This window comes from Grosmannia clavigera (assembly GCF_000143105.1).
Source record: "Grosmannia clavigera kw1407 unplaced genomic scaffold GCSC_97, whole genome shotgun sequence".
Lineage (NCBI taxonomy): Eukaryota > Fungi > Ascomycota > Sordariomycetes > Ophiostomatales > Ophiostomataceae > Leptographium > Leptographium clavigerum.
Genome location: NW_014040560.1, coordinates 1787825 through 1811590, shown reverse-complemented (window position 1 = coordinate 1811590; position 23766 = coordinate 1787825). Strand labels below are relative to the sequence as shown.

The following is a 23766-nucleotide window of genomic DNA, read 5'->3' as shown; positions in this document are numbered from 1 at the left end:
CACAGCCAAGTTGGCGAGCGGGCCGCTGCTGCCAAATCAGTGGTTATAGGCTATTGACAGCCTACTGACCGGCGGTGAAGCCTGTTGAGTGCGCTGGTGGTGGTGGTGGTGGTGGTGTGCAAGTAGCACAAACGAGGCGACGTCCAGGATGTTGATCGGGAGGGCAGCCGCGCGTTAATCGTCGATGGGAACCGCGCGTTTCGGTCAAAGACCTATCTAGCTGTTTGGATTGTGACGTGGAGTTGGCGTGCTGTCATACTAGAGCTGGAGCTCTGAGCTACCAACGGGCAAAGACTGGCACGTGACATAGCCCATGGTACATTGTACAGAGTGTACAATGTATTTGTAATTCGTGCTCGCCTTGCCAAGCCGCACGTCTCTGGGCACGCAATGGCCACTCTCCCGACAGCGGTGCGACCACTGGGCACATTGTGAGTCGTGCGTTGTCTCTCGGTCAATCATCGTGCTAATCATCGCAGCGAGCAGTTCTTCTCGTCGCGTCACAGTCTAGGCCTGCACAAGGGTGTCATCACGGTGTGTCGGTATGCGGTGCCGACGAGTGTCGACGGCCAGCCACGGACGAAGGAGCAGGTGCGGGCGCGCGTGGAGGCGGCCGTGGCGGTCGTGATTGGTCAGCTGGGAGCGCTGCGGACGGGGATCGCGGGCGAGGAGACACGGCAGCCGCAGTTTGTAGCGGTGGCCTCGGTGGACGTGCGAGAGCATGTGGAGTGGCGAGGGGGAGGAGAAGCCGAGGAGAAAGAGCTCGAACGCCAGCTAGAGGACGAGTGTGGACGGTCGTGGCCCGACTTGGAAACACATCCGCCATGGCGGCTGCTGGGCTTCAACCGTGATCCTGACGACCGGCCGCAACACATCGACCTCGCCTTTGCCGCACATCATGCCTTGGCCGACGGAAAGAGCGGCCAGGTGTTTCACCGGTTTCTGGTGGAAGCGCTGAACGAGGGCGAGACGATGGGCGAGATCGACAGCGAAACGAATACACCAACCAAAACCGACAGCACGGCCGTCCTCCGATTCGACAACGTTCCCTTGCTGGCGCCACCACAGGAGCAGCTCGTCCGCTTTACCGTCTCGTGGGGCTTCTTTGCGCGCACGCTGTGGAACGAGCTGGGACTGGCCTGGTTGAAGCGGGCGGTGGCAGCAGTCCTAGGAAGAGGAGAGACGTCGTCTGCGCCTGTTCTCTACACGGGCGACCAGCCGATCCGTCTGGTGCTGGGCCGCACGCGCGTGTGCCTCCTCTCGGTGGCGCCGCCTGACCTGGCCGCCCTTCTGGCCGCCTGCCGCGTGCACGGCACCACGCTGACGCCACTGTTGCACGGGCTGCTGCTGGTGGCGGCAACAGCGGCTCGCCGGAAGATGCCCTTGGCTGGCGCGACAACGACCTTTTCGGGCACGACGCCTATTAGCTTGCGGGGTCACGTGACCCAACCCAAGCCGCAGCTAGACATGAAGCGGACCATGGGCAACTATGTGTCAGCGTACCGACACGTGTTCAGTCGAGGGGCAGTGCAGGTTCTGGAAGACGCTCCGGTCGTCGGAAGCCACCCCGACGCGGCCCTCTGGGAGGCCGTGGCCGAAGTGGACGTCGGACTGCGGGCCTGCACGGCCGACGTGACGCGCGACAGCGTGCTCGGGCTGTTGGCGTGGGTGCGTGACTGGCACGGCTGGTTCCGTGGAAAGGCCGGACAGCTGCGCGACGACACGTGGGAGGTGTCCAACGTGGGGACGATGGACAACAACAACGACAACAACAGCGGCGGCTGGCACCTCACGCGATCCCTCTTCGTCTTCACGGCTCCGGCGACGGGCCCGCTGCTGGAGCTCACGGCGGCCAGCGTGCATGGCGGACCGCTGACGCTGGCGTTGGTGCGACAGCAGGGCAGCCCGGCAGAGGAGCAGTTCTGCGAGGAGGTCTGGGCCGACGTGAAGACGAGCCTGTGGCGGTTTCGCCACAGCGGACGCTTTATGGGGGAGTAGCAGGAGGAGAAGCCGGTTTAGACAACACACGGGTGCGGCACATGCGTAGATCTACGGGTGAGCTACACTTGATGTTTATACGATTGCGATGTCAACACGTGGAGATCCTTCAAGTCCCGTGAGAAGTCACATGATACATACCGTGACCAATCTTCATTTTTTGTGGAAATCGCGAATGGACCCGAAAAAGCTTCAACGTCCGGCCGACAAGCTCTCGTGCGATCATCCCCCCTCCAACAGTCACAATGGCCGCCCTGCACGCAGCAAGCTCCCCGGCCTGTCTCCGCTGTCTGGCACGACGGATGCTGTCACGGCCGGCTGTCCTTGGCATGGCCTCTGGCAGCAACAACAGCAGCAGTCTGCTGACGCTGACCTCGACGACGACGACAACGGTGCAGACGCGCGGAAAGAAGACGGGACGACGTGGTGACAATGGTGTGGTCGTGCGGCTTCTGCAGGACGTGGAACAGTTTGGACAAAAGGGTGCGTGTTTGTGTGTGTTTGCGTCCTATTTTCTTCATCTGTCTCGCCATCATTCTCCCTCCTTCTGACATTGACAGAAACGATCCTCCGGATCGACCGTGGCCGCATGCGTAACCTCTGGTATCCCCGCGGCATAGCCGACTATGTCACGACGGCCGGCCAAGCCGTCTCGGAGCGCGACCCCTTCTTTGGCGTTGCCGGCAGCAAGCCCGACGAGGACGTCGCTTCTTCTGCTCCGGCCGCCACAGCCCACGCTGCTCTCCTGCCGACCGTCGATGCTGCCCGTGCTGCCGCTCTGCTCGATCGCCTGCCACCGCTCGTCTTTGCACGCCGACCCATCACGGCTGCCTCGACCGCCATCTTCGGGTCCGTCTCGGCCGACGACGTCGCCACTGCCCTGCGCGCTGCCCTGCACGCTGTCGATGACGGCAGCAGCGACGAGACCGGCCGCCTTCGCGTCGAGGGCCGTGATGTCCGCTTTGTCGTCGACGGCGAGGCTTTCGGTGATGCCGCCTCCTCTTCGGAGGCCGAGGCTACCGCCGATCGCGTCAAGGCGCTCGGCCGCTGGGAGGTCGAGATCGCCGTGCGCGGCGGCGGCGTCGCCACTGCTCCGGTGCGCAAGATCATCGAGGTGGTGGCCCAGTAGACGGCGATACAGTAGGCGATAACTAGCCGTTGCAGAGGCTTCAAAACAAGATTTACAAAATGGCCATCGCCTTCCAAAATTCGCACCTGCTCAAATTGAAACCTGCACCTGCACCTTCCTGCAAACCAAATCTCCCAATCTACATCGCCGTATCCTAATCACGTGAATCCGTCGCTCAATGCTCATCTTCTTGTGCTCTACTTTCCCTTTGCGCCATAGCTGTAGTCCATCGCCCTTAAGGCGTCCCAGACGACGCTGCGTTTCGATGGCGTGTCTGAGACCGCGCTTTGCTCCCGCCGAAGTTTGTGAAGAAGAGGTGGTTGGCCTGACTGAGTTGGCTGAGTTGAGTTGGTCAGTTCTGTCCACACTGTGATTCCTTAGCTCAATCTCAGCTGCCTCGTTTCATCTCTCTCTCAACTGCCTCTTCCTCTCACTTTCTCTCTCTCCCATCACGTGGGCCCCATCAGCGAGTCCACAATGCTGCGTACCTCAGATAGCTGGCCGTTTCGAGCCGTTTCGGCTTCTGAAGTTGCCGTTCCTGGAGCACTTCCAATTGCATTTCCACCACCTCCTCCTGTCAACACTCGCAATGCTGACGGCCCTGGTCCTCCACCTCCCCGTCGTGAGCTCGTGCTCGACCGTCGGCTCTCCAGACTGCGCGACAGTGTCTTGCTGACGCCTTCGATGCCGGCCGACCGAATGATGCTGCCACTGATGCCCGAAATGCCTGCAATATCGCCACTGCCACTGCCACTGCCTCGTCCGTGACCTTGCACTCGGCCCCGTGCACCGCTTCCACCGCTTCCGGTCAGACCAACCGCCTCTGCCATCGCTGCCGTCGCTTCCACGTTGTTGCCCGCCACCGTGCTCTTGCCCAGGCCCGGAGTCGCCGGCGCTCCCGGTTTGTCCTCCTGCGCATCGATCAGGTACCAGCGCAGTCCGTCTGAGAGATCAAACGGGTTGTCGTTTTCCGTATCCGTGTCTTCTTCCGTCGCTCCTTCGGCTCCGCTTCGGCTCCCGTTTCCACTCCGCCCCCCCGACAGATCCACCACCCTCTCCTGCACACGTTGGATCCGTGCCACCAGCCACTCCCGGTTCTGCAGCCGGTGCGCCTCCTGCTCTCGTAGAAAGTAGTGCGGAAAACCCACGTTGAAGGCTGCCCACGCTCCGCTGCTCTGGTTGCGTGTCGGCAGGAACAGCGCCAGGTCACCCTCCTTGAACTGCCTGAACGCAATCTTGTCGTGTGCCTCCTTCTGCAGCCCATGCGCCTTGTCTCGGTAACTGCGCACGTCTCGCTGCAGCTTGCGCCCAATGTGTTCCACCTCCTTGACCCGTCGGTACACGGCTTCTGCAAAGGCCTCCGTGTCCACGCTGCTTGTCGTCGCCAGGAACTCGTCGAACCGCCGCGCCTCCGAGTCCGCGTCGTCGTCCGTCCAGTCCGTCTGCGCCCCTGTGCTCTTACTGGGCCCAGAACCGTCCACCAGCATCCCTGATCGTTCGGCCCGTGGCACCCGCTGGATCACCGTCTTCCCCTCTTCCCGGCTGACCATAAACCCCAGCCGCTCCAGCAGCTGTATCAGTCGCTCCGTCTGCGTGCCCAGCCGCTGCGACACTTCTCTGGCTCGTCGAGTCCGTCCTTCCAGCTGGCTGCTCAGCCGAGTCTGTGTCGTCTGTGCCGTCTGCAGCTCTTCCTGTGTCGTTCGGAGCTCCTCGTCCACATTGCCGGCTTGGCACTGTCGTGCTTTCATCTCCGCCGTCAGCTCATCTGCCAGCGTCGATGCTCGCGCTTCCGCCTTCTTCTGTGCTTCTGTCGCTGTCTGCAGCTGTGAGAGCATCTCGTCTAGACGGTGGTGCATTGCCTCTGCCAGCTTCGTCGAGTCCGCCTCCGAGTTCGTCCCATCCATCCGCTCGTGGAGCTTTCGCAGCAGCTGCACCTGTACTGCTTGCTGCTCTTTTGCTGCTTTCACCTCCTCCTTCACCACCCGCAGCTCTCCCTCCAACACTTCGCTGCTCTCCCGCTGCGTCCTGACCTCCTCTTGCTGCTCTGCTGCCTCGCCCTCCAGCCGCGCCACGTCACCCTGCAACGCCCGCGTCTGCTCCTCAAATGCTGCCCTCTCGTGCTCCATCTCGTCCTCTGCGTCCTCGATTCGCCCCTGCAGCCGCCGGATCTCCTCCTCCAACGACCGCCGCTCCTGCGCAAAGCCCCGCTCGAGACCCTCCAGGTTCTTCAGCAGGTCCTTCTTCGTCGAGTTGGCCTCCTCCGTCTTGCTCTCGGCTGCTGTGCGCTCTCGCTCCAAACAGTCAATTTGCTCCTTTTTGGCTGCCAGCTCGCCTTCCAGCGATCCCCTTTGCTCTCTCTCGACCGCCAGATCGCCCTCGAGCGCGTCGGTCTGCTGCTTTTCCGCCGCTAGTTCGCCCGACAACGAGCTCGTTCGCTCTCTCTCCGCCGCTAGCTCGCCCTCGAGCTGCTGCATCCGCTGCTGTGCCGCTCGCAGCTCTGTCGCCGCCGCCGCCGCTGCTGCTGCTGCTGCTGTCGACGCCATGCTACTGCCACCACCCTCTGCCGACGTCCGCCGGTTGTGCTCGCCGCCCCGCGACTCCGCCCGCTGCTCGCCCGACTGCTGGAACAGCGCCCCGCTGCCCATGCTCGCCCGCGACGCCTGGCTTTGTCGGTGCAACAGGTCCTCCAGTCGCCGCACCCGGCTCTCAGCCGTCCGCAGCTTGCCCTCCACCCGCGCCTTGTCGTCTTGCAGGCTGCGCAGCACGTCGTCGTCGCCCCGGATCATCAGCCCGCTGCGCCCCAACGCTGCCTCGTGCACGCTGCCGTTTCGAAACGCCTTGATCCGCTTCGACTGCTGCTTCGTCGGCGCTCGCAGCTCCCCCATCAGCTTGCCAATATCTTCGATCAGCTCTGTCTCCGCCTGCTGCCGTTGCAGCACCGAAAAGTACTCCTCCAGCTCCCGCCGCGTCACCGCTGGCCACTCTGCCTCCTCGCCCAGCAGGTTTACCTCCAGGCCCACCACCTGGTTGTCGCCTGCTGCTGTTGCTGCCGTCCCCATCCGCGTCGATGTTGGCCCATATTCCAGGCTCCCCACCGACTTCTGCCACTTCCGCCGCCGCTTCACCTCCTCGTCGCGGAACACTGACATTTCGTTGGCCAGCGTCGATGAGTCCGTCCTGACCTTGTCCAGCCACTCGCGTCGCTTGATCGCCTCGCTGACAAACGACGCGTATACAAACGGAATCTGCTGCACCAGCCGCAGGTAGTCAAAGTGCGCCATGTCCTCCTCTCCGCCCAGCGCTCCCATCTGGCTCTTGACCGTGCTGCTGACCAGTGTCAGCTCCGTGATTGTCCGCATGAAATCCACCGACTCTGCTGCCAGCCGGTTGCGCGACTCCATCGCGTATCGGAACATCTCGTCCATCTCGGCCGCCCGGTTCCGCAGACTTGGCAGAAGCCGCTCCGTGTGTGTTGCTGCAATCTTTGACGCCTGCAGAATGTCTCGTGCCGAGTCGTCTGTGTACTCCAGCGTTGTCTGGTAGTCCGTCTCGATCTTCGACGCCACCGCCCGGATATCTTGCAGCAGCTGCGCCGCCTCGCCCTCGTGCGACATCGCTGACCCGTCCACCGTCTGCTCAAAGCCTCGCAGCACGTCCTCGCAACCCTGAAGAAGACGCGGAGCCGTTCGCTCTAGCTCAGCAACCTTGGCCATGAACCGTCGGAGTGCCGCCGGCGCCAGCTTGCCGGCCTTGCGTGCAGTCTCCACGTCCACCAGGTCCTCAAGCGTCGCCCGGACCTGCGCCTGTTGCCGCGAGTTCTTGCCCTTTGGCGCCACTGTTCTGTCCTGACCTGTCATGAACTGCAGCATCGCCGCCGATATGGGAATATTCCGCGCTATATCCAGATACTGCTCCCATTTGTCCACCAGATGGGCGTAGTCTGCTTGCGCGCTGCCGATCCACTTCTTGACGTCCGTATACTTGGTCTCCACGCCTTTGACTACCGCCTCCAGGTTGGCTACCGCCGCGTCCAAGCAGCGCATCATCGCGTCCATCTCCGAGTATCGCTCGTGGGCCGTTTCGGCCTTGACTGCACAGTCGTCAACCACTGCTGACGCCCACTTCTGCCGCGTGTGAAACAGCTCCTGCCATGCTGCAAGCGATCGTTGGTCGCGGAGGTCGTTGGGCGGAATCGGCGCCGTGTATTTCTTCGGTAAAGGCAGCTCGAGGTTGGCCACGGCTGCGCCAGCAGCATCGGGTTGAGCCATACGCGCATCGTATACGTAGAGTTCTTTCTGCAACACAGACAAATTAGCAGTCGTTAAAAAGGAAAGGACAAAGCAGTACTCTAGAGGAGCCCGTGCATGCCTACCTCTGTCTGGAATGCGGCAAGTCGGAGAGGTTTTCCCTGAGGAGTAAGCGTGATGATGCAGTCGGATGGTATGGCCGTCTCGCGTGTGACAAAAGCCCTGAATTCATCAAGTCTGCCGCACGGTTAGACAGAGCAGCCATGATGCGCAGCAGTGCAAAGACAAGGACAGGCCAAACATACGAGGTGAGCTGTGCAAAGTCCAGCTGAAGGCGTTGGCCCGTATGGGCTATCAACACCTGGTCGGCCATCGCTAGACATGACCTTTTGACCCTCGGATGGCGGGAGTCGTTTTGGTCGAGAGTTCGCGAGAGAGGAAGCAGCAGGTAGCTAGCGACACCAAAGTTCCACGGTGATTGAGCGAGGAATCGATCAATGAGCTCTCAGACTCCGGGTGGTGGATCGTCTTATCGGGCAGATTGCAAGGGCCAAACACAGGCAGAACAATCAAAAAAAATACGGCAGCAAACGAAAAGAAGAAAATGAGAGGATAGGGCCTTCCACCCGGATGCTATTGGTTGTCGCTGCCCAGCTTCACCCTGATGTCGAATTTGAGATGATCACTGCCAGAAGATGCAGCTGATGGACAAGAGAGGCTACGGCGATCCGCCTAGTTGCTAGCGTGACGGCTGCCTCGTGACCCGGCCTAGCTATGATTGGCAGTAGGGTCGTAGGGTCTCGCGGAAGCAGCGAAGCAGTGCGCCGTGACGACGCCACACATGTGAAACCCCAGCCACACCTCGTCGATCGCTGCTTCTTCGCGTCTTGTGATGCCAGCACGCGACAGCAAGTCCCGGCCGGCAGAAGATACATGGCGATGGATGAGCCGCGCGACACGCCCATGGGCGATGCGGACGCCGTCGTGCCAGACGCGACCACAGCACTGGTCCTCTCCGAAGACGAGCAGCGCGTGCTAGCGCTCTACGACCGTCTACGGGAGCTGCAGCTGCAGATTGCGCTGCTCGGGGCACAGAAAGGTGAGGCTGAAGGAGGGATGAGGCAAAGAGAGGCACGGCCGAAGGACCGGTTCGTGCTAACCCGCTCTGCTGCAGATGCACCCCATGACCATAATGACGACGACGACGACGACGACAATAACAACCTCGAGGCTGCCCGCGACCGGCTGCTTGATGCCCGTGCCGCCTATGTCCTCCGCAATGAAGTCATCGACAGCGTCTTGTCCGTCAACCCCGTGCTCAAGGCCGTGCACGGCGCCACGCGCGCGTCGCCCATCGAGCGCGACCTGCTGCCGGCCGTCGAGCAGCGCGATGACGCGTCGCAGGCCGTCGCACAACAGGCCGGCGCACGACGAGCCGTCCTAGAAAGGCATGTTGCCGTGGCTGCCGAGAGCTGCCGGGTCCGACGACAGAACCAGGCGCTCGCTGAGCAGCTGCATAGGCAGCTCGCCGAGGCCGTCGAGGACGATAGCGCGGGGGGCGACAAGAACAACGACACACATGACGACGAACTCACCCAGCTGCAGCAAGAACTAAAGGCCAGCCGTCAGCGCTGGAAGCTCATCAAGGGCACGGCCAGCGCGGTCGTGGTCGGCAGCGGCGTCGACTGGGCGCGGGACCCAGAGCTACAGAACCTCGTCTTGGACCCAGAGTGAGAGGGGGACCATCAGAGAATAATGGCGGTAAAAAGGGTAAAAAGGAAAAAGGTAATGGAAAACGGGCCATCCTCGTGCATACGACTCATCCGTCCAGTGGATCACCCCAGCCTTCTGCTCGCACGGCAAAACCATAAAAACATGGGCGGTCGCATCGCCCATCCTCATACCATCTACAGCTGGCTACATACTACACACAGGTACTCGCACATATGCGAAAGAGAGCCGCAAGGCTGCTCTGCGCCCGCCGTGTGTGGGAGGGAGAAAGGCGCGTCTAGTGGCGGACGCGTGGTATTTGTTTGACATACACGTGACTAGTGATTTGGAACAGCAGGGGCCGAAAAATGCGAATCAAAAGCCCCTCCATAACACGACTAGGCTGAAACGGAACAGAGAAAATAGTGACAGGAAAAAAAGACGAGCAAGAGTCAAAAGCCAAAAAAAGACAGCTCAATTTTTTCAGCGAATCGCAGCGCTCTCTGCCGACCAGCTCCGCTTGTGTCGACCCATATTATTAGTATACTTTGTACGAGACAGAGGTCAGAGGATGCTTCGTACGGAGTAGCACAGGCAGGGGCAAATGCCAGCTGCCGAGACCAGAGCTTGTGACCGGCCGGAGACTTGCAGTGCGTACGTCCATGTATCAGGATGCTTCCTGCACACGGTGCAGTCGCAGCGCCACACACACCATTCGCCAATGCCTGCCTGCTCGTATGTAAGATACTCGTAATGGTACCCCCCTCCAACAGCCGCTGGACGGGCGCAAGACGGCGTGCATATTTTACGAGAAGGAGTCGTAACGGCAATCCTTGTGTGGTCGGACTAGTCGGTAGCCTATAATGGCGACTTGCACAAATATGAGTGCGCCACTGATCGTTTGGCCGTGTAAGATGCTACATTCTGTATGGAAGATACAAGTATCGCGGCATGGGCAAGATAGGCTCGCCTATACCCTGCATCATTCGCTTACTGTACTCCGTACACAGTAGCTTGCTGCAATGCTGCCTGCAGCAATACTCGCCAGTGACTATGATTTCACCTACTCGCAGCGGCGCGTACTCGTGGCGACAAACCTCCAGCCCCGATACTCTAATCATCGGATGGCACGGAGGTGCATAGGGCGATCGAGCTGGAGCTGGTGTTGGGTGTGAGAGCTCGTTTGCCCGTTATCAAGCGCTGTAGCCCTCCGGCCGTCAGAAACGCTGCGAGTGCGAAGATTGCGATACATCCAGCAAAGTACTGGTACGGGTGTAAGCGGGCGGGCAATACTTACTAGGCATGCATGAATAAAGTACCAAGCAACAGCTAGTGGTTGCAGGTTCTACTGCAATCAACCACGCAGCCAATCAAATATTGCACTGCGCCCAGACGGCTCCATTGTTTGCGGCATTCCTAGGTGTCCTAGGTGAGAGCGTGAGCGCACATCAATCTGGAAGGCGTGAGGACCACGTATGGCCTTCTGGCACGGAAAGAGCGCCATACGTAAGAAGATAGTGGCCAGAACGCCCGCAGCCAGTTGGCTGCGCTGGATACCTACAGCTTCCTGTTCCTACAGGGGCCACCAAAACCCCCTCCAGAACCGACCGCCACGCGCCGTCACACTGCGCTCTGTGCGATGCGAGCACGAATATGAGCTGCATGTCAGCTTGTCGTGCGCGCACAGGCCTGGGCGCTGCGTGGGATGGAGGCAGAAAGAGCGCGAAAGAACGCGACGGGAAGAGAGCGCGCGCAGATTCTGATACCTGTAGGCAGGGTGGATGAGAAATTGCAGCGCAAATGGGCGGCGCCAGAGGTACACAGTACCCGTTTTTGCGTGCACTCAGTACAATGGCCCAAGTACTGTACTTTGCTGTCTGAGCAACGGGCAGAACACGGAAAAATGACACCCTTTGTCCCCAGATCAGTCCGTCGCTGCTGCCCACGCACCCCCCCTCCTCTCCTTCCCTCTGCCAGCCATTTTTTTAATGGCACTCTAGTTTTTGGGGGTTTTTGGGCGACCGCCCACCCACCCAGTACCCAAGGAAGGTGCCCCCCTTACTCGCTCCTGCCCACACTTACGACGTACGCACGTACTCGCACACACACAACAGAACACGGCCACGCCCCTCTTCCCTCTCCCTCCCTTGCACGCGCGACCTGTTCCCCCCCTCCTACTCTCAATCAGCCGCCCATAGTAATAAGGCCCGCCCTCTCTCTCACACATACTCTCCTCTCCTCCTCTCTCTTCTTTCTGCACGCAAAATCTCCCATACAATAAAAGCCTCCCCAGCCAAAAAATCGAGAGTACTCTCATCGTCCCATACAAATCCGCGCCTCATACTTTCACTTACAAGCCTCCAATCCACCCAAAATCTGTGAGTACCTCCCCTCCTACTGCCTGCTGCTGCAATTTGCAAGTCACCACGCCACTGCACCCCGTCTTCCCTCTGCTCTCTGTCCTTCTCTCCTGTTCTTCTGCCTGGAGGCCAGTGCCTTTTTTTGTCTTCCTCTTGGACCGCAAGAAAGCCTGTTATCGCACCTCGTCCTTTGCGCTCCTGGTCTTGCGCCCCATTTCCCAATTTCCCTGGCAATCCAAACTTCGCGCACAACAGCGCGCCCGCTTTATGGCAAATCGGCATAACGTCCACACAACGGCTCAACGCCCCCAAAGCTACAAAATTGGCACTTTCGTGTTTGCAGCTTTTTTGGCGCGTCACCATCACGACCTCAACAACAGCACAACATACTGCGCCCTAGTCATGAAGATTGCTACTATTGTCGCCCTGTCTCAATTGGCACATGCGACGGGCTGAAAGTTTCAATGATCAATCACATCAACAACAGCCCCGATTTGCAGTCAAATCTAGCATCCAACACAGCCTTTCGGGATGGATGCAGCGGTTTGACCGCATTGCTTAAAAGCTTTCACGTATAGACGTCAGCACGGTACCTAACACCGCTGCAATTCCCGCGATAGTTCGCATTTCCTTGCATCGCATTTTAAACAAATCTCACGGTCTCAATCGTGTCGTGCGACATTGTCAACAGCACCGCTAACTATCCAACCAGATCACAATGGTCAAGGCAGCAACTAAGGTCAAGACCGGCAAGGTCGAGAAGCGCCGCAGCAAGAAGGGTATGTCTATTGATCAATCTCCATGCATCGCCAGGCTGGGCCGCTGACGTCGCAGATCCCAACGCCCCGAAGCGCGGTCTGTCTGCATACATGTTCTTCGCCAACGAGCAGCGTGAGAACGTCCGTGACGAGAACCCTGGCATCTCGTTCGGTCAGGTCGGCAAGATCCTGGGTGAGCGCTGGAAGGCTCTGAACGAGAAGCAGCGCACCCCATACGAGGCCAAGGCTGCTGCTGATAAGAAGCGGTACGAGGACGCCAAGGCAGCCTATAACGTGAGTACCCCAATAAATTTGCAGACTCAATTCTGCACTGGACAGACTCGCTAACATCCCACAGGCGTGAGCAATAATTGTATCGTTGTCGAGGGCTCTGTTTTTTTCGCTTTTGTAATGTTCTCTGGGATGGACAGGGTGGTGGCGCGAGGACAAATGACAAGGGAATGAGTTTACGTCCTTTCTCTCCGGTCATTGTCGACTTTGTTTTGTTTTACGGAATGCATGAGGTTTTTTCGGGTCACGATGCTTGGGCTATGCAGCAGCCTCGTCCTCTCCGTCACTCCTCCGCGCCACGGCGTGGACAGGGATTGTGAGGGAGACATGTATAACTAGTGGAATAGTTTCGGTGTGAACTGATTTTTGCTTGACATTTGTCTTTCCAGTGTCCGGTTTACAATGTCTCCGCTAGCTTGAGGGAGGGAGAAGGATGCAGCCTGAAGCGATTTGCGCCAAAAAAGGAAGCTGCAAAGCTGTCAAGGCTTGACTTGCAAAAGCTAAACATGCTTGCAAATCTGCATCCTCACCTAATATATCCAGCCTCACTCTTTAACGTCCCTATTATGTTCAATGCCGGTTAAGCTCATTCGACAACCTCACAGGGAGCCACGGGCTCTGCTTTGCCAGGCCTTATCTGTGTGGCTTTACGGAGTACAGTTTTGTTTGCGTTAGCTGCATATCGTCAGCGGCAATAGTTCGCCTACGAGCCAGCATTGTCCATCGCCTGATGCATGGAGAGCTCTATCTTGTCCATTATGTCCCCAGTTTTTTCCTCGTCAGTCCCCGTGCTAACTGGTTGGGGTCCCATCTAGTTTCGGGCTTCGTGGCAGCCTCTGGAGCCAATAGTCTCATCTGCGGCCTTTTCTTACTTTCTCTTTCGGCTTTTTTTGCTCGTGCGGCGAAGCCCTCCCGTGTCTTGCAGCGTCTTGCCATGCTATGCTTCTTTGTGTTCCCTTGTCCTGTCTTTTCGGGCGTCAGCAGATGGGGCCTATCCACGCCCGTTCCCCTCGACTTTTTGCTTTCTTTCCCCTCGGCCAAGAAAGTCGCATCGATACCTTGTTCGGCATCGGGAGGATCATCTCACGAGAAACAGGCATTGCCATATCGCGATAAGAGCTAAACGACCGGCGAACGAAACAGCCAGCGATTGGACCAATAGAAGCAGGCTTTCTTTGCCACATTAACGCACTATCTGCCGACACCCTCGCCCGTGACAGAAACGGCCCGGGTTGGGCCCCGACTACTCGTATACGAGACGAGCCTTTGTCCACCGGGACACCCGCATACATTCGGAGCCTATAGCACGCTGGGACACGCTGGCTTTGTACATTGTTGTGCGTTTAGAAAAAGGGCGACAAATCCGAGACTGTCCCACTGACGGCGGCCATTCGCCTTTTGGAGAGGGGCCGTGGTACTCAATTCCCTGCAACTTGCGAATTGGGCACCAGTAGCCCCATTTCGACAAACCCAAAGCAAGGACCGGCCTTCTCTCTTTTATCCAGTGCACTTTTCGGCACAGCATCTTGCTTCCCCCCATATGCCGCCTAAGCTGTGGCCAACCCGTCGACACGACCGTCTTCTGCCAGATTCTAGAGATTTCTGGCCCATCAAACAGCAGTCCACCGGAGCGATCACGGCACTCTTGCGTGTGGGGTCCCCGGAGTCTTTGTCGTCTCAACTCCCTTGGACCTCGGTGCTGGTCGTACACTTGTTCTTTTCCCTCCCATCCCCCATTCTGCTCACACTTTTCTCTACATTTTACATCTTGACTTCTACTGGCCTGTCCTCTACCATCGTCCAAAGGTCATTCTCGTACACCGCGCAGGGCACTTAACAAGGCTGCCATATTACTCGCTATCCTTCTGCTTGCAAAATTGGCGGTGTTGTGAACCAAGTCGGCTTTGCCCCTTCTGCTATCCTCCTACTACATCTCTCACGGCGAGGACAACGTGAATGAGTGCCCCAGCGAGGGGAGACTGTGGAACAAGCAGCTATTAGTCGCCAACCAGGTCGCCAACTAGGTCTTACAGAGGATTTCTGCAACTCCGGACCGCATAACTGTTCAACCCCGGAAGGCGATATATTGCCTTCCCATCAACACCTCCGGCACTCTAGTTATCATGAGTTCCTAACAGCAACCAACATTGTCTTCGCTACTACCTTCCCACTCTGCCCAACCCGCCGCATCGATCACGCACCCGTTTTACTTTCACACTGCTAAAACCAACCGAAAACGCAACTAGCAGCAACCATGATGGCCATGATACATGAAAACAGTTTCATGCCAGAGAGCAATTATGATGCGCCAATCGACCTTAGCCGCGGCCCCAAAATTTCCGCCAGCTGCTTGAACGAAGCCGTAGGGGCCGACATCACCGCAGGGCTACTGGACAACTTGCGCGGCTTCCTTGACCAGTCGCTACAGCCTCACATGATAATATTGGCCGATGGGCTCCGACAATGTGGATGTCTGCTTCGCGAACTGGTTGGCTGTTGCAACACGAATTATGCCCGCCTGCCCGTAACGCTAGACTACATCGAAATAGTCCTGCCGAGTTTGCGCTGCACGTTTGTGAAAATAAAGGCCTACTATGATGATCCAACTCTTACCATGGACATGCGGTGGCGCACCATGTACCATAGGATGACCGAAGAGGCGGATGGCCTTCCGCTGCCTCAGAGGGCTGGCCTGTACAATCAGTACTTGCTGTGCCTGCAGCAGATGCAGACTCGGTAGGTTCTACGGCTTGCAGCTCTCCTCGTCGGCCTGGCTAACCAACTCGGCTCTCTGTCGGCATAGTTCGCAATACTTTGACATGAACACCCTCGAGGCTCTCCGGGACCGAATTCTCAAGCTGCGAGAGAAGCAAGGAATCGGTACGCAATCCGCAAGATACTTCCGCCCATGAAAGGGGTCCGTCGACAGCTAACAAAAGCAGCACCGCCACCGCCGCCGCAACCGACCCAAGCAGGTGCCCTTATTCTGGCATCAATGCAGACAGTCCCTTTGTCTGTTGTCGACCGAGTGCGTCGAACACATAACTATTGGCTAATGCGCACTCTGTTGCTAACTTGCTTTGGTAGAACATTCACTGGGCTGAGGAGATTTTCACAAGGCCGCTACCTTGCCGCACCCCCCTCAAGCACCTGAACATGTTTGTCATCTCCGGTCCCCGTTGCTACATTGTTTAAATACTGAGATGTCTGGCTGTTCTAGGTCTCTGTGCTACGGTCCATGGTCGAATTTCCGCATGCCGCCCAAAGCCAAAATTCTCTGTCGAAGGTACGATAATTTGCAATATGATGCACTGGTGTAGATAATGTCTTTACTGATATACGCTACGCAGGTGGTTTGACCAAGCCCGCTTGTCACTTATTGTTTTCGAGTACCCTGGCGACGAAGCGCCCTTCATAGCCATCCGCAGCCTGCACCTTGGAACCAACACTCCGCTCATGTCCGTTCGTGGCATTCACGAGCTGTGCATCTCACGAGACGGCAGTTGTCTTGTGCTCAAGCGCTGGAGCCAGAGCGAAGGCTGCAGCAAGCTATGGGCAGTCTTGTACTTTATCACGTGGGAGGGTGAGTGTTGTCCCCTATATCTCGTCATTCGAGACGTGTCGTGTGCTGTAGCAGGAGCTGACATCTGTATAGAAATGGTGCTCTTTCATTGCACATTTGTTGCACTCAAGTCCCAGTGCTACCGTACGCGGCAGATCAAGCCAGAAGAGTTCAAATTGAGCCGCGAGAAGAGAGACTTTCAAGCGTAATCATCCCCTTTCCGCTTTCACCCTAATAACAGCTAACCAGGCCACAGTCGCATTATCGACGATGGGTTTAAGCACTCTCTGATCGTCTATCGTGACACCGAGTCGCATAGCATCCGTCTCCACGCTGCTGTCTGGGAGGGCGAGATGCGCCAGTGTCCCGTATGGACAGCCTTTGGTAGGTTTTCTGTTGGCTTGAAATGGGCTGCACTGCTCATGTACTGGAACTGACTTTTGGTTCAATGCAGTCACCAATCAGGCCAGGTCGTCCTCATGGCTCCGCCGCAAGGGCAGACACCGAGTCTGGCTCCGGGACGTGCAGCTGTATGTGTTCTGCAACATCTACCGCGAGGACCACATGCGCCAGAACAAGTCGGGCGCGTTCGAGATCGACTTCGCCAGCGAGGAGGCTGCACGGCGCTTTGAGGAGGTGTTTTACCCGCCGCCGCCGCCGACTCCACAGGCTTCGCTTGGCTCGTCAGCGGTGCCGCTGGCCGTGACAGCCGGCTCGGATTTGCATAGCGGCAGCAGCTCGGGAAAGTCATGTCGGCCGATGTCGGTCTCGAGTTTGTCGGAGGGCTCAGCGGATGGATCGGCCGAGGGTTCGGACAACCAGTCAGCTCCGGAGTCTATGGCAGGGTCTTTCATGGGGTCCGAGCAGGGATCTGTGCAAGAGTCTGTGCCGGAGTTTATTCCCGAATCCAGCCCCGACTCCACGCCAGGCTCGACAGAAGACTCTGCAGATGTGACGGACTTGACAGATTCCCTCGGCTCGGTAGCCCTGGCCGATTCGACAGATGCGTCCGAAGTGACCGAGATGAAGCCGCCCACAGACCACGAATGATATTCCGGTTGACGGCATCGACTTTTCTCTTCTCTTCCATTGATTCTTCTTCTTTTTTCTTCTTCTTTTTCAAGTCTCATTCCGGTGGCCCACATAAGCGTTGCTTCTTCTTTTCCTTCACCGTGGACTCCATATTTTCTCATTTTGGTGCATGTGATGTGTTTATACCCTGATGCGACTGATGGTAATGATAGTAATGTATTCAAGACTGGAAACGGTAAAGCTCCGGGGATATTTGCGTGCGTCAAGGGATAGATGGCAGTCTCCTTCACGAACCTTACGACTTAATGACACGGCCACAGGTTTTGCACCGCTCTCTAGCACCTTGCTAATTGACTATACAAGACTGTACGAACCCACGCTTGGACATTAAACAGATGTCTTATATTTCTGTATCAAATGTTACGCTCGCCTGCTACTGTCAAACGTTTTCGAGGCCAGGCCACAACCACCACGTCTACGTCTTGACGTCGGGCTCGTCGCGGCCGACAAACTCCTTGAACTTGAGCAGCGTGGTGGCCAGGTGGATCTCGGGCTTGAGCACATCCTGGGCATCCTTGTCGTAGGTGGCAGGGTCGTTGCTGTGCTGCTCAATGTAGAGGCGGATGGTGGCGCCGCTGGATCCAGTGCCGGACAGGCGGACGACGATGCGGGTGCCGTTGCCGAAGCGGACGAAGAGGCCCTGGTGGTCGGAGACAGAGCCGTCAAGGTCGGTGTAGGAGAAGTCGCCGGCCTCGGTGACCTGGCGACCATCGACGGAGCTGCCGACAAAGGCCGGATCGGCGATGAGGTCGCGGAGGACACCAACGACCTTGGCGGCGCCGTCCGAGTCGACGTTCTCGTAGTCGTAGCGGGTGAAGAAGGTGCGGCCGTACTCAGCCCAGAAGTCGGTCTGGATCTGGCGGATGGTCGGCGTGACAGCCGGGTTGGCAGTGCCGAGACCGGCGATGATGTTGAGCCAGGCGACAATGGCCCAGAGGCCGTCCTTTTCGCGGATGTGGTTGCTACCGGTGCCGAAGCTCTCCTCGCCGCAGATCGAGAGTTTGTCGGCGTCAAAGAGGGCGCAGAAGAACTTCCAGCCGGTCGGAACCTCGTACGACTGCAGGCCTTGCTTCTTGGCCACGAGATCAACAGCGCCCGAAGTGGGCATGCTGCGGGCGAGGCCGTAGACGCCGTTGCGGCGGAAGTAGGGGATCAGCTGTGCGTGGTGAGCGATGATGGCGAGGCTGTCGCCGGGCGAGACAAAGGCGCCGGCACCGTAGATCATGTTGCGGTCGCCATCACCGTCGGAGGCAGCGCCAAAGGGAACCTGGTCCTTCTCGACCGCGTCGACGAGCGAGTGGGCATACGTCAGGTTGGGATCCGGGTGGCCGCCACCAAAGTCAGGGCTGGGCTCACAGTTCTGGACGCTGGCAGGACCGAGTCCGAGCGCCTCGAAAAAGATGGCCTTGCCGTACGGCCCGGTGACGCCGTGAAGCCCGTCAAAGAGGACGCGGAAGTCGGAATGAGCGCGGAAAAAGCTGCGGATGAGGTCGAAGTCGAAGATGTCCTCGAGCATGGCGACGTAGTCGGCCGTGCTGTCGACGATCTCCACCTCGAGCGCGCCGTAGCTTCGCACGCCCACCGTCGTCGTGTCGACGTCGACGTCCAGCGGCAGTAGCTTGTACTCAGTCAGCGCCTTGGCCGTGGCGAACATGCGGTTCGTCACCGACTCGGGCGCCGGCCCACCGTTGGCCAGGTTGTACTTGATGCCAAAATCTGCCTTGGGCCCGCCCGGGTTGTGGCTGGCCGTCAGCAGGATGCCGCCCGTCGCCTTGCGCTTGCGGATCAGATGGCTGGCTGCCGGCGTCGAGAGGATGCCATGCTGTCCGATCAGCAGTTTCTTAACGCCGTATGCCGGGGCGATCCGTGCGATCAGCTGCACCACTTCCGGGTTGTAGTAGCGGCCATCACCACCGATCACGAGCGAGGCACCTGGAATGGCGGTCAGCTACTGTTGTCCTCCTTGTTTGCCTTTCAGCCCTCAGCTCTCGGCTCTTTCCCTGTGAACTGACCCTCGGCGCCCTCGGGGATGGACAGGATGATGCTGGCGATGAACGACTCGCTGTAGTGCTTCTGCTGGAAGACAGTGACCTTCTTACGAAGACCGGACCTGCAGACTGTCAGCACAGCTCCCGAACTGGCGGTCTCGACCAGAAGATCTTTCGACCGAGAAGAAATCGTGGACAAGAGAGAAAAACACTCACGTTCCCGGCTTCTGGTCGCTGAAGGGCGTAAACTCAACGGTCTGGACGGTCATTGTGTGTGTGATGCTGGTGCTGTAGGCAGTTGGGGTTTCCTATCTACTGTGTGAACGCTTGGTTGTGGGATGATGAAAACACCGGCTCGGATGGGAGCTGTTGAGGTGGCAGCACGTCTCAAGTGGGGTGTCCCGCACCAAAAGAGGCGAGCTGTCTAGGCGGTGATGATAGTACACAGTGCTATCTGCTCATGTCTTGGAACTTTGGATACATGTGCACTCCGCCGAATATACTGCATATGTATGGGCTTCTGCAGTATCTTGTACAGTGCGAAGCTCACACCGGTCATCACCCCACCATAGCAACGCCCAAAATGGCAGCTTCAGCTAATACCCGCGAAACATCGTGACAAGTTGCTGGTATTGTGCAGGAGTTGCAGCCGCCAGCTGCAGATCCCCGGAAATGTCTGTGCGGTAGTCTAGCGTAAGGCAAGATGCAAAAAGTGTCGACGGTGGCCTGCTGGGTCGTATCCATCTCTGGCAGCAAAGGCCTTTCAATTCCTGGCCGTCGGTTCGTTCGGACTTGGTCTTTGAAGAATTCTCTGAAGAAAGGTTGAGCCTCAACAAGTGGACCGGGGCTCATCGGACTCGCCGTTGAATCGGCACAAATGACTCGACTGTCCAGTGCACATCTGCCCAGATGCGTCGGCCCATTTCCTCATCCCCGAGTGTGTGGCAAAACCAACACCATGCCGCAGTAAGACGCCCGTTTCAACGCTTTCGAGAGGCAGCCGTACAGCCGGCAATAATCGCCCGGCTCAGACACGGGGCGACATGGCTCAGTCGAAAGCTATGGCGACGAGCAAGCAGCTAAGCAAAAGTACGGCATCGAAATGTACGAGTCCAGAGGCCTCTCGTCTGCGGTTCTTATCTGCCTGGCTGCCTTGATACTGTTCGGGCTACATAAAAGTCCGAAAGGTGGCGTTGGAAGACGTTCGGTTGCGATTGGATCCGAACCGTTCCCGAACCGTGGCAAAAAAGATCGACAGGCACACCGTTGTCTGTCCTGGGACATTGAGCATTCTTGGCGACGGCCATGTTAGCCTCCACGCTTCCCGTGCAACAGCGACTTTGCCACCATCTGAGCCGTAAACGTTGCAACTGCGAACGCGAACTCGGACGGTAGCCACAGTGGCGTTTTTGCAACGGTCCAGCCCCTGCTGTGTCTCTGTAACTAGCCTCTCGTGTACCTTGCCACTGGCGGTCGGCTTGCGATGCATTTGAAATACTTGGTGGCAGCAAACCGGTTTGACTGGATTGATTGACACTAGTGGCAAAACTGGAAAGCTTACCCCATGATGGGAACCGTCCAAGCTCTGGCTTTCGCCGGACCTTCCCGGCCACACTTGGGCCGCTCAGCGTCGGCTGTACTCGTACGGGTGTACTACGTACAGTCAGCCATCAGCGACATCGCTGCCTGCAAGATTCGCTCGCAGGGAGCAGCCAGTCAAAGACGGCCTGGCGTGGTGGCAAATCGGCAAGGCTAGACTCCCGGGATGGCAAGATATCTTTTGTGCTGAGGAACCACCTTTCGGGGAGATTGTGCAGATCGGCCTGCGGCTTGTCAGGTGGACAGGGGATATTGCGCGGTAGCCTAGACAATGGCGTGTCGGTCAATTGCCTCTCCTCGGGCACCCGTACTCGTTCATCTCGCAGTCTTGGGATTCTGCGGGCACGGATGCTTCCCCAGACAGCCAAAATGGCAATGACGAAACATGCACCATCAGCCATTGGTGCACAGAGAGGCGGGTAGGCGCGATGGAGCCAAAAGCCAATTGAGCCGCGACGGCGTCAAATGGGCGACGCCCAGGCGAACAACACGGCACAGGAAGGAGCTGTGCCTTCCCTGTTCTCTGGACCTTGAAAACGAGTTTTGGGGTGTTTGCACGTGCACGTGGACGCTTCTGGCAACATGTGCTGGCACGCACTGCCGCACGATCAGTGGCCCTGAGCGGCCCCGTGACGTATTCCTTCCTCTTCCGGCCAACGTTCGGCTCGAGCGTCAGGAGACTGACGAGAGCGCCAAAGTGGACGAAATCCCGACAGAAAAGTAACCTTGCATTGTCGACGCTATCTGGCACCAGCCCAAACTAAACCACTTCTCCACGCCAATAACCCTGCGAAAGCGTCCTCTCGCAAAGACCAGCCGCGCTAGATTGGCGTCTCTCCGGTGGTGCCACCGAGCTGCATCTGCCAGGATTGGCTGGCCATCCTCAAGCCATCAGGACGAGTACGACGTAAGCATCGTCGCGAGCGCGAAAACCCCGTCCCCTTTGCCTTGACAGTTGGCAGAACGGAGCACGGCCGATGCCGCCGAACAAAAGTACGAGTTGGTGTACTTGCAGGCAGCAAGCGATTAACCCAGCCGCTGCAATTGGTGACCGGGTCTGCGGGTGAGATTCTGCATCCAAGCTACCGAATACTATGTATCTTGCCGTTTGTCGCAGCCCAGCTAGTGGCAACCTTCGGCCGGCTGAGACGAGCTCGGAACTTGCTACTAACGTCACGGGATTGCAACTGGGTCAGGTTCTGGAATGACCAGGAAGCCTCTCTCCCATTCGCGGAAGCCGGGAAGGCGAAAGAAACAGGGACCAGGGCGACAATACTGCAGAATGGTTGGCGTGCGATGGGGGTGGCAAAAAAACAAGTAGCCCTCTCGATCAAGTCCGACCACACCACCTCTTCTCCCCCGCTGCGGACAGCATCAAAAGTGCGATTTGTGCCTCCCCTCCGGCTCGACTGGCCGGTCGACTCTCTACATCCACACCACAGCCCCTGCAGCAGATATATAACATGTACCCCAGCCGTGACCGTGACCGGGCCATAACTCTTGCTCCCATTCTGCTTGTGCATCTGCTCCGTCTGCTTCCTTCTTCTACATCCCTTCTCGACCTATCAATCCACCACTGCCCGTCAGCTGGTCGTGTGCCTGCAGGTGGCTCCAGCTTTCCACATGACCGGATCAGGAGAAGGAGCAGTCCCTGTCCACAGCCGAGAGCGTGTCATGCCCTCATGCTGTTGTACTTGTACATGCCAGTTACAGACGTAGAATCTGGCTCGGGACACACTCCGCTACTTGCCCTTATTTCCTTGGCTACCCGGCAGCACAACGGCTTTAGAGGTCAGTTCCTTGCTTTTTCTCTTTTCTTTTTTCTTCCCGCCTGCCCCGTATTCATTGTCCTTGCTCTTCATCTGCGCTGGTGAAGTACCGTTGGCGGCTGTTGTTTTCGGATCCTTCCTCGTTGCTTGCCTCTCCCCCTTTAGTACAAGTACAAAGCCTTCCCGTCTCGGATTGGGATCCTCACAAGACGGATCTTTCTTGGGAACAACTCGTTTATCTACGAGTACACACTACACTGAAAATCACAATCCCATCCCCGCCCTTTCGTCCAGTCTAGACCGTCTTACTCTTCTTCAGCCCAGCTCTCCCCTGTCCTTCCCTCACTTCATTCGTAATCACAACCTCAGCACCTGCACAATCACTATATTCTAGCACTTGTACCTAGAGCCTTACCTGGACACCTGGACACAGAGAACAGACAGTGAGAACCCTTAAACTGCCTTCACCCCCCTGTCAGTGGTGCCCAACCAGGGCTATTGTCATCCGCTCCCGCCCATTGAAGATCGCATGCTTGTACCTTTCTTCCACTATTGTCCATCCCTCAACCACGACGTCACACTCATACTGGTCCCTAAACTGACCTAGGTGTCGTGGCTATGCTTCCTCGCTTTCCACTTTTGAAAATGACTGGCCCTCCGGAAACTAACAGGACAAAGGAGGTGGTCTATCTGATTTTTTCACACGATTTTCACACGAAAGGAGCCACGGCCCACACCCACCAGCCACCAGGTCACTTTACGAGTACTCATCGTTGCTCGCTGCCCCACGCCGTCAATCGGGCTCAAGCCGTCCGTTTTGTCCGTCCGCCTAAGCCAAAAATTTACAGCACTCTCTTCGTAACAGCACTAGGCGGTACTTGCCACAACTGCGCGCCGTTGATACGACTTTGGAAACAGCCATTTTCTTGTCCCCATTTGGCAAGGCTCTAGTACCCGACACCTCGACTACCATCGTCCCTCTTCAAACTGGCTTGTCAACCGGCAACGTGCCCGAACGTGTCCACAAGCAGACCATAGCTTTTCGCTTGCCACTTCGTCGGCATCTTCATTGTTCCGTTTCTGATCTTTGTATGTTTATATAAACCCTGATGCCCCTCCGTACACCATCGAGAGTCTGTTTTAGATCCTTGTGTAAACCCTTTTCACATTCAATCTTAAAACAGCATTCGTACGTGGCACTCACAACAAAGGCCACACGTGTAGACTACGCTTTACAGAACCAGACTTGGGCATCTACAGCAC

At 57.7% G+C, this 23766-nt stretch overlaps 8 protein-coding genes across 8 annotated transcripts; 6 read left to right on the top strand and 2 right to left on the bottom strand.

The window, feature by feature from the left end:
• Positions 1 to 390: 390 nt before the first annotated feature.
• Positions 391 to 1998, top strand: CMQ_4354 (uncharacterized protein; the record flags this gene model as incomplete). The annotated part of the gene is made up of 2 exons (XM_014312510.1): positions 391 to 431; positions 507 to 1998. 2 exons carry the CDS (start codon positions 391 to 393, stop codon positions 1996 to 1998), a joined length of 1533 nt encoding a protein of 510 aa, XP_014167985.1.
• A 245-nt stretch (positions 1999 to 2243) lies between these two features.
• On the top strand, positions 2244 to 3127 carry CMQ_4912 (uncharacterized protein; the record flags this gene model as incomplete). Its single annotated transcript, XM_014313068.1, has 2 exons — positions 2244 to 2481; positions 2559 to 3127. 2 exons carry the CDS (start codon positions 2244 to 2246, stop codon positions 3125 to 3127), a joined length of 807 nt encoding a protein of 268 aa, XP_014168543.1.
• A 449-nt stretch (positions 3128 to 3576) lies between these two features.
• CMQ_4892 (taz1-interacting factor 1) lies at positions 3577 to 7747 on the bottom strand (the record flags this gene model as incomplete). The annotated part of the gene is made up of 3 exons (XM_014313048.1): positions 3577 to 7422; positions 7500 to 7611; positions 7680 to 7747. The coding sequence occupies 3 exons, from the start codon at positions 7745 to 7747 to the stop codon at positions 3577 to 3579; spliced, it is 4026 nt and encodes a 1341-aa protein (XP_014168523.1).
• A 401-nt stretch (positions 7748 to 8148) lies between these two features.
• Positions 8149 to 9108, top strand: CMQ_4307 (uncharacterized protein; the record flags this gene model as incomplete). The annotated part of the gene is made up of 2 exons (XM_014312463.1): positions 8149 to 8473; positions 8549 to 9108. The coding sequence occupies 2 exons, from the start codon at positions 8149 to 8151 to the stop codon at positions 9106 to 9108; spliced, it is 885 nt and encodes a 294-aa protein (XP_014167938.1).
• A 3054-nt stretch (positions 9109 to 12162) lies between these two features.
• On the top strand, positions 12163 to 12566 carry CMQ_4428 (nucleosome-binding protein; the record flags this gene model as incomplete). The annotated part of the gene is made up of 3 exons (XM_014312584.1): positions 12163 to 12223; positions 12279 to 12496; positions 12561 to 12566. The coding sequence occupies 3 exons, from the start codon at positions 12163 to 12165 to the stop codon at positions 12564 to 12566; spliced, it is 285 nt and encodes a 94-aa protein (XP_014168059.1).
• Positions 12567 to 14747: 2181 nt separating this feature from the next.
• Positions 14748 to 17105, top strand: CMQ_4516 (uncharacterized protein; the record flags this gene model as incomplete). The annotated part of the gene is made up of 8 exons (XM_014312672.1): positions 14748 to 15229; positions 15297 to 15373; positions 15436 to 15521; positions 15581 to 15651; positions 15844 to 16076; positions 16149 to 16224; positions 16312 to 16439; positions 16510 to 17105. 8 exons carry the CDS (start codon positions 14748 to 14750, stop codon positions 17103 to 17105), a joined length of 1749 nt encoding a protein of 582 aa, XP_014168147.1.
• A 457-nt stretch (positions 17106 to 17562) lies between these two features.
• Positions 17563 to 19404, bottom strand: CMQ_4443 (phosphoglucomutase; the record flags this gene model as incomplete). Its single annotated transcript, XM_014312599.1, has 3 exons — positions 17563 to 19079; positions 19160 to 19257; positions 19352 to 19404. 3 exons carry the CDS (start codon positions 19402 to 19404, stop codon positions 17563 to 17565), a joined length of 1668 nt encoding a protein of 555 aa, XP_014168074.1.
• A 1715-nt stretch (positions 19405 to 21119) lies between these two features.
• Positions 21120 to 21458, top strand: CMQ_4600 (uncharacterized protein; the record flags this gene model as incomplete). The annotated part of the gene is made up of 1 exon (XM_014312756.1): positions 21120 to 21458. One exon carries the CDS (start codon positions 21120 to 21122, stop codon positions 21456 to 21458), a length of 339 nt encoding a protein of 112 aa, XP_014168231.1.
• Between the last annotated feature and the right edge of the window lie 2308 nt (positions 21459 to 23766).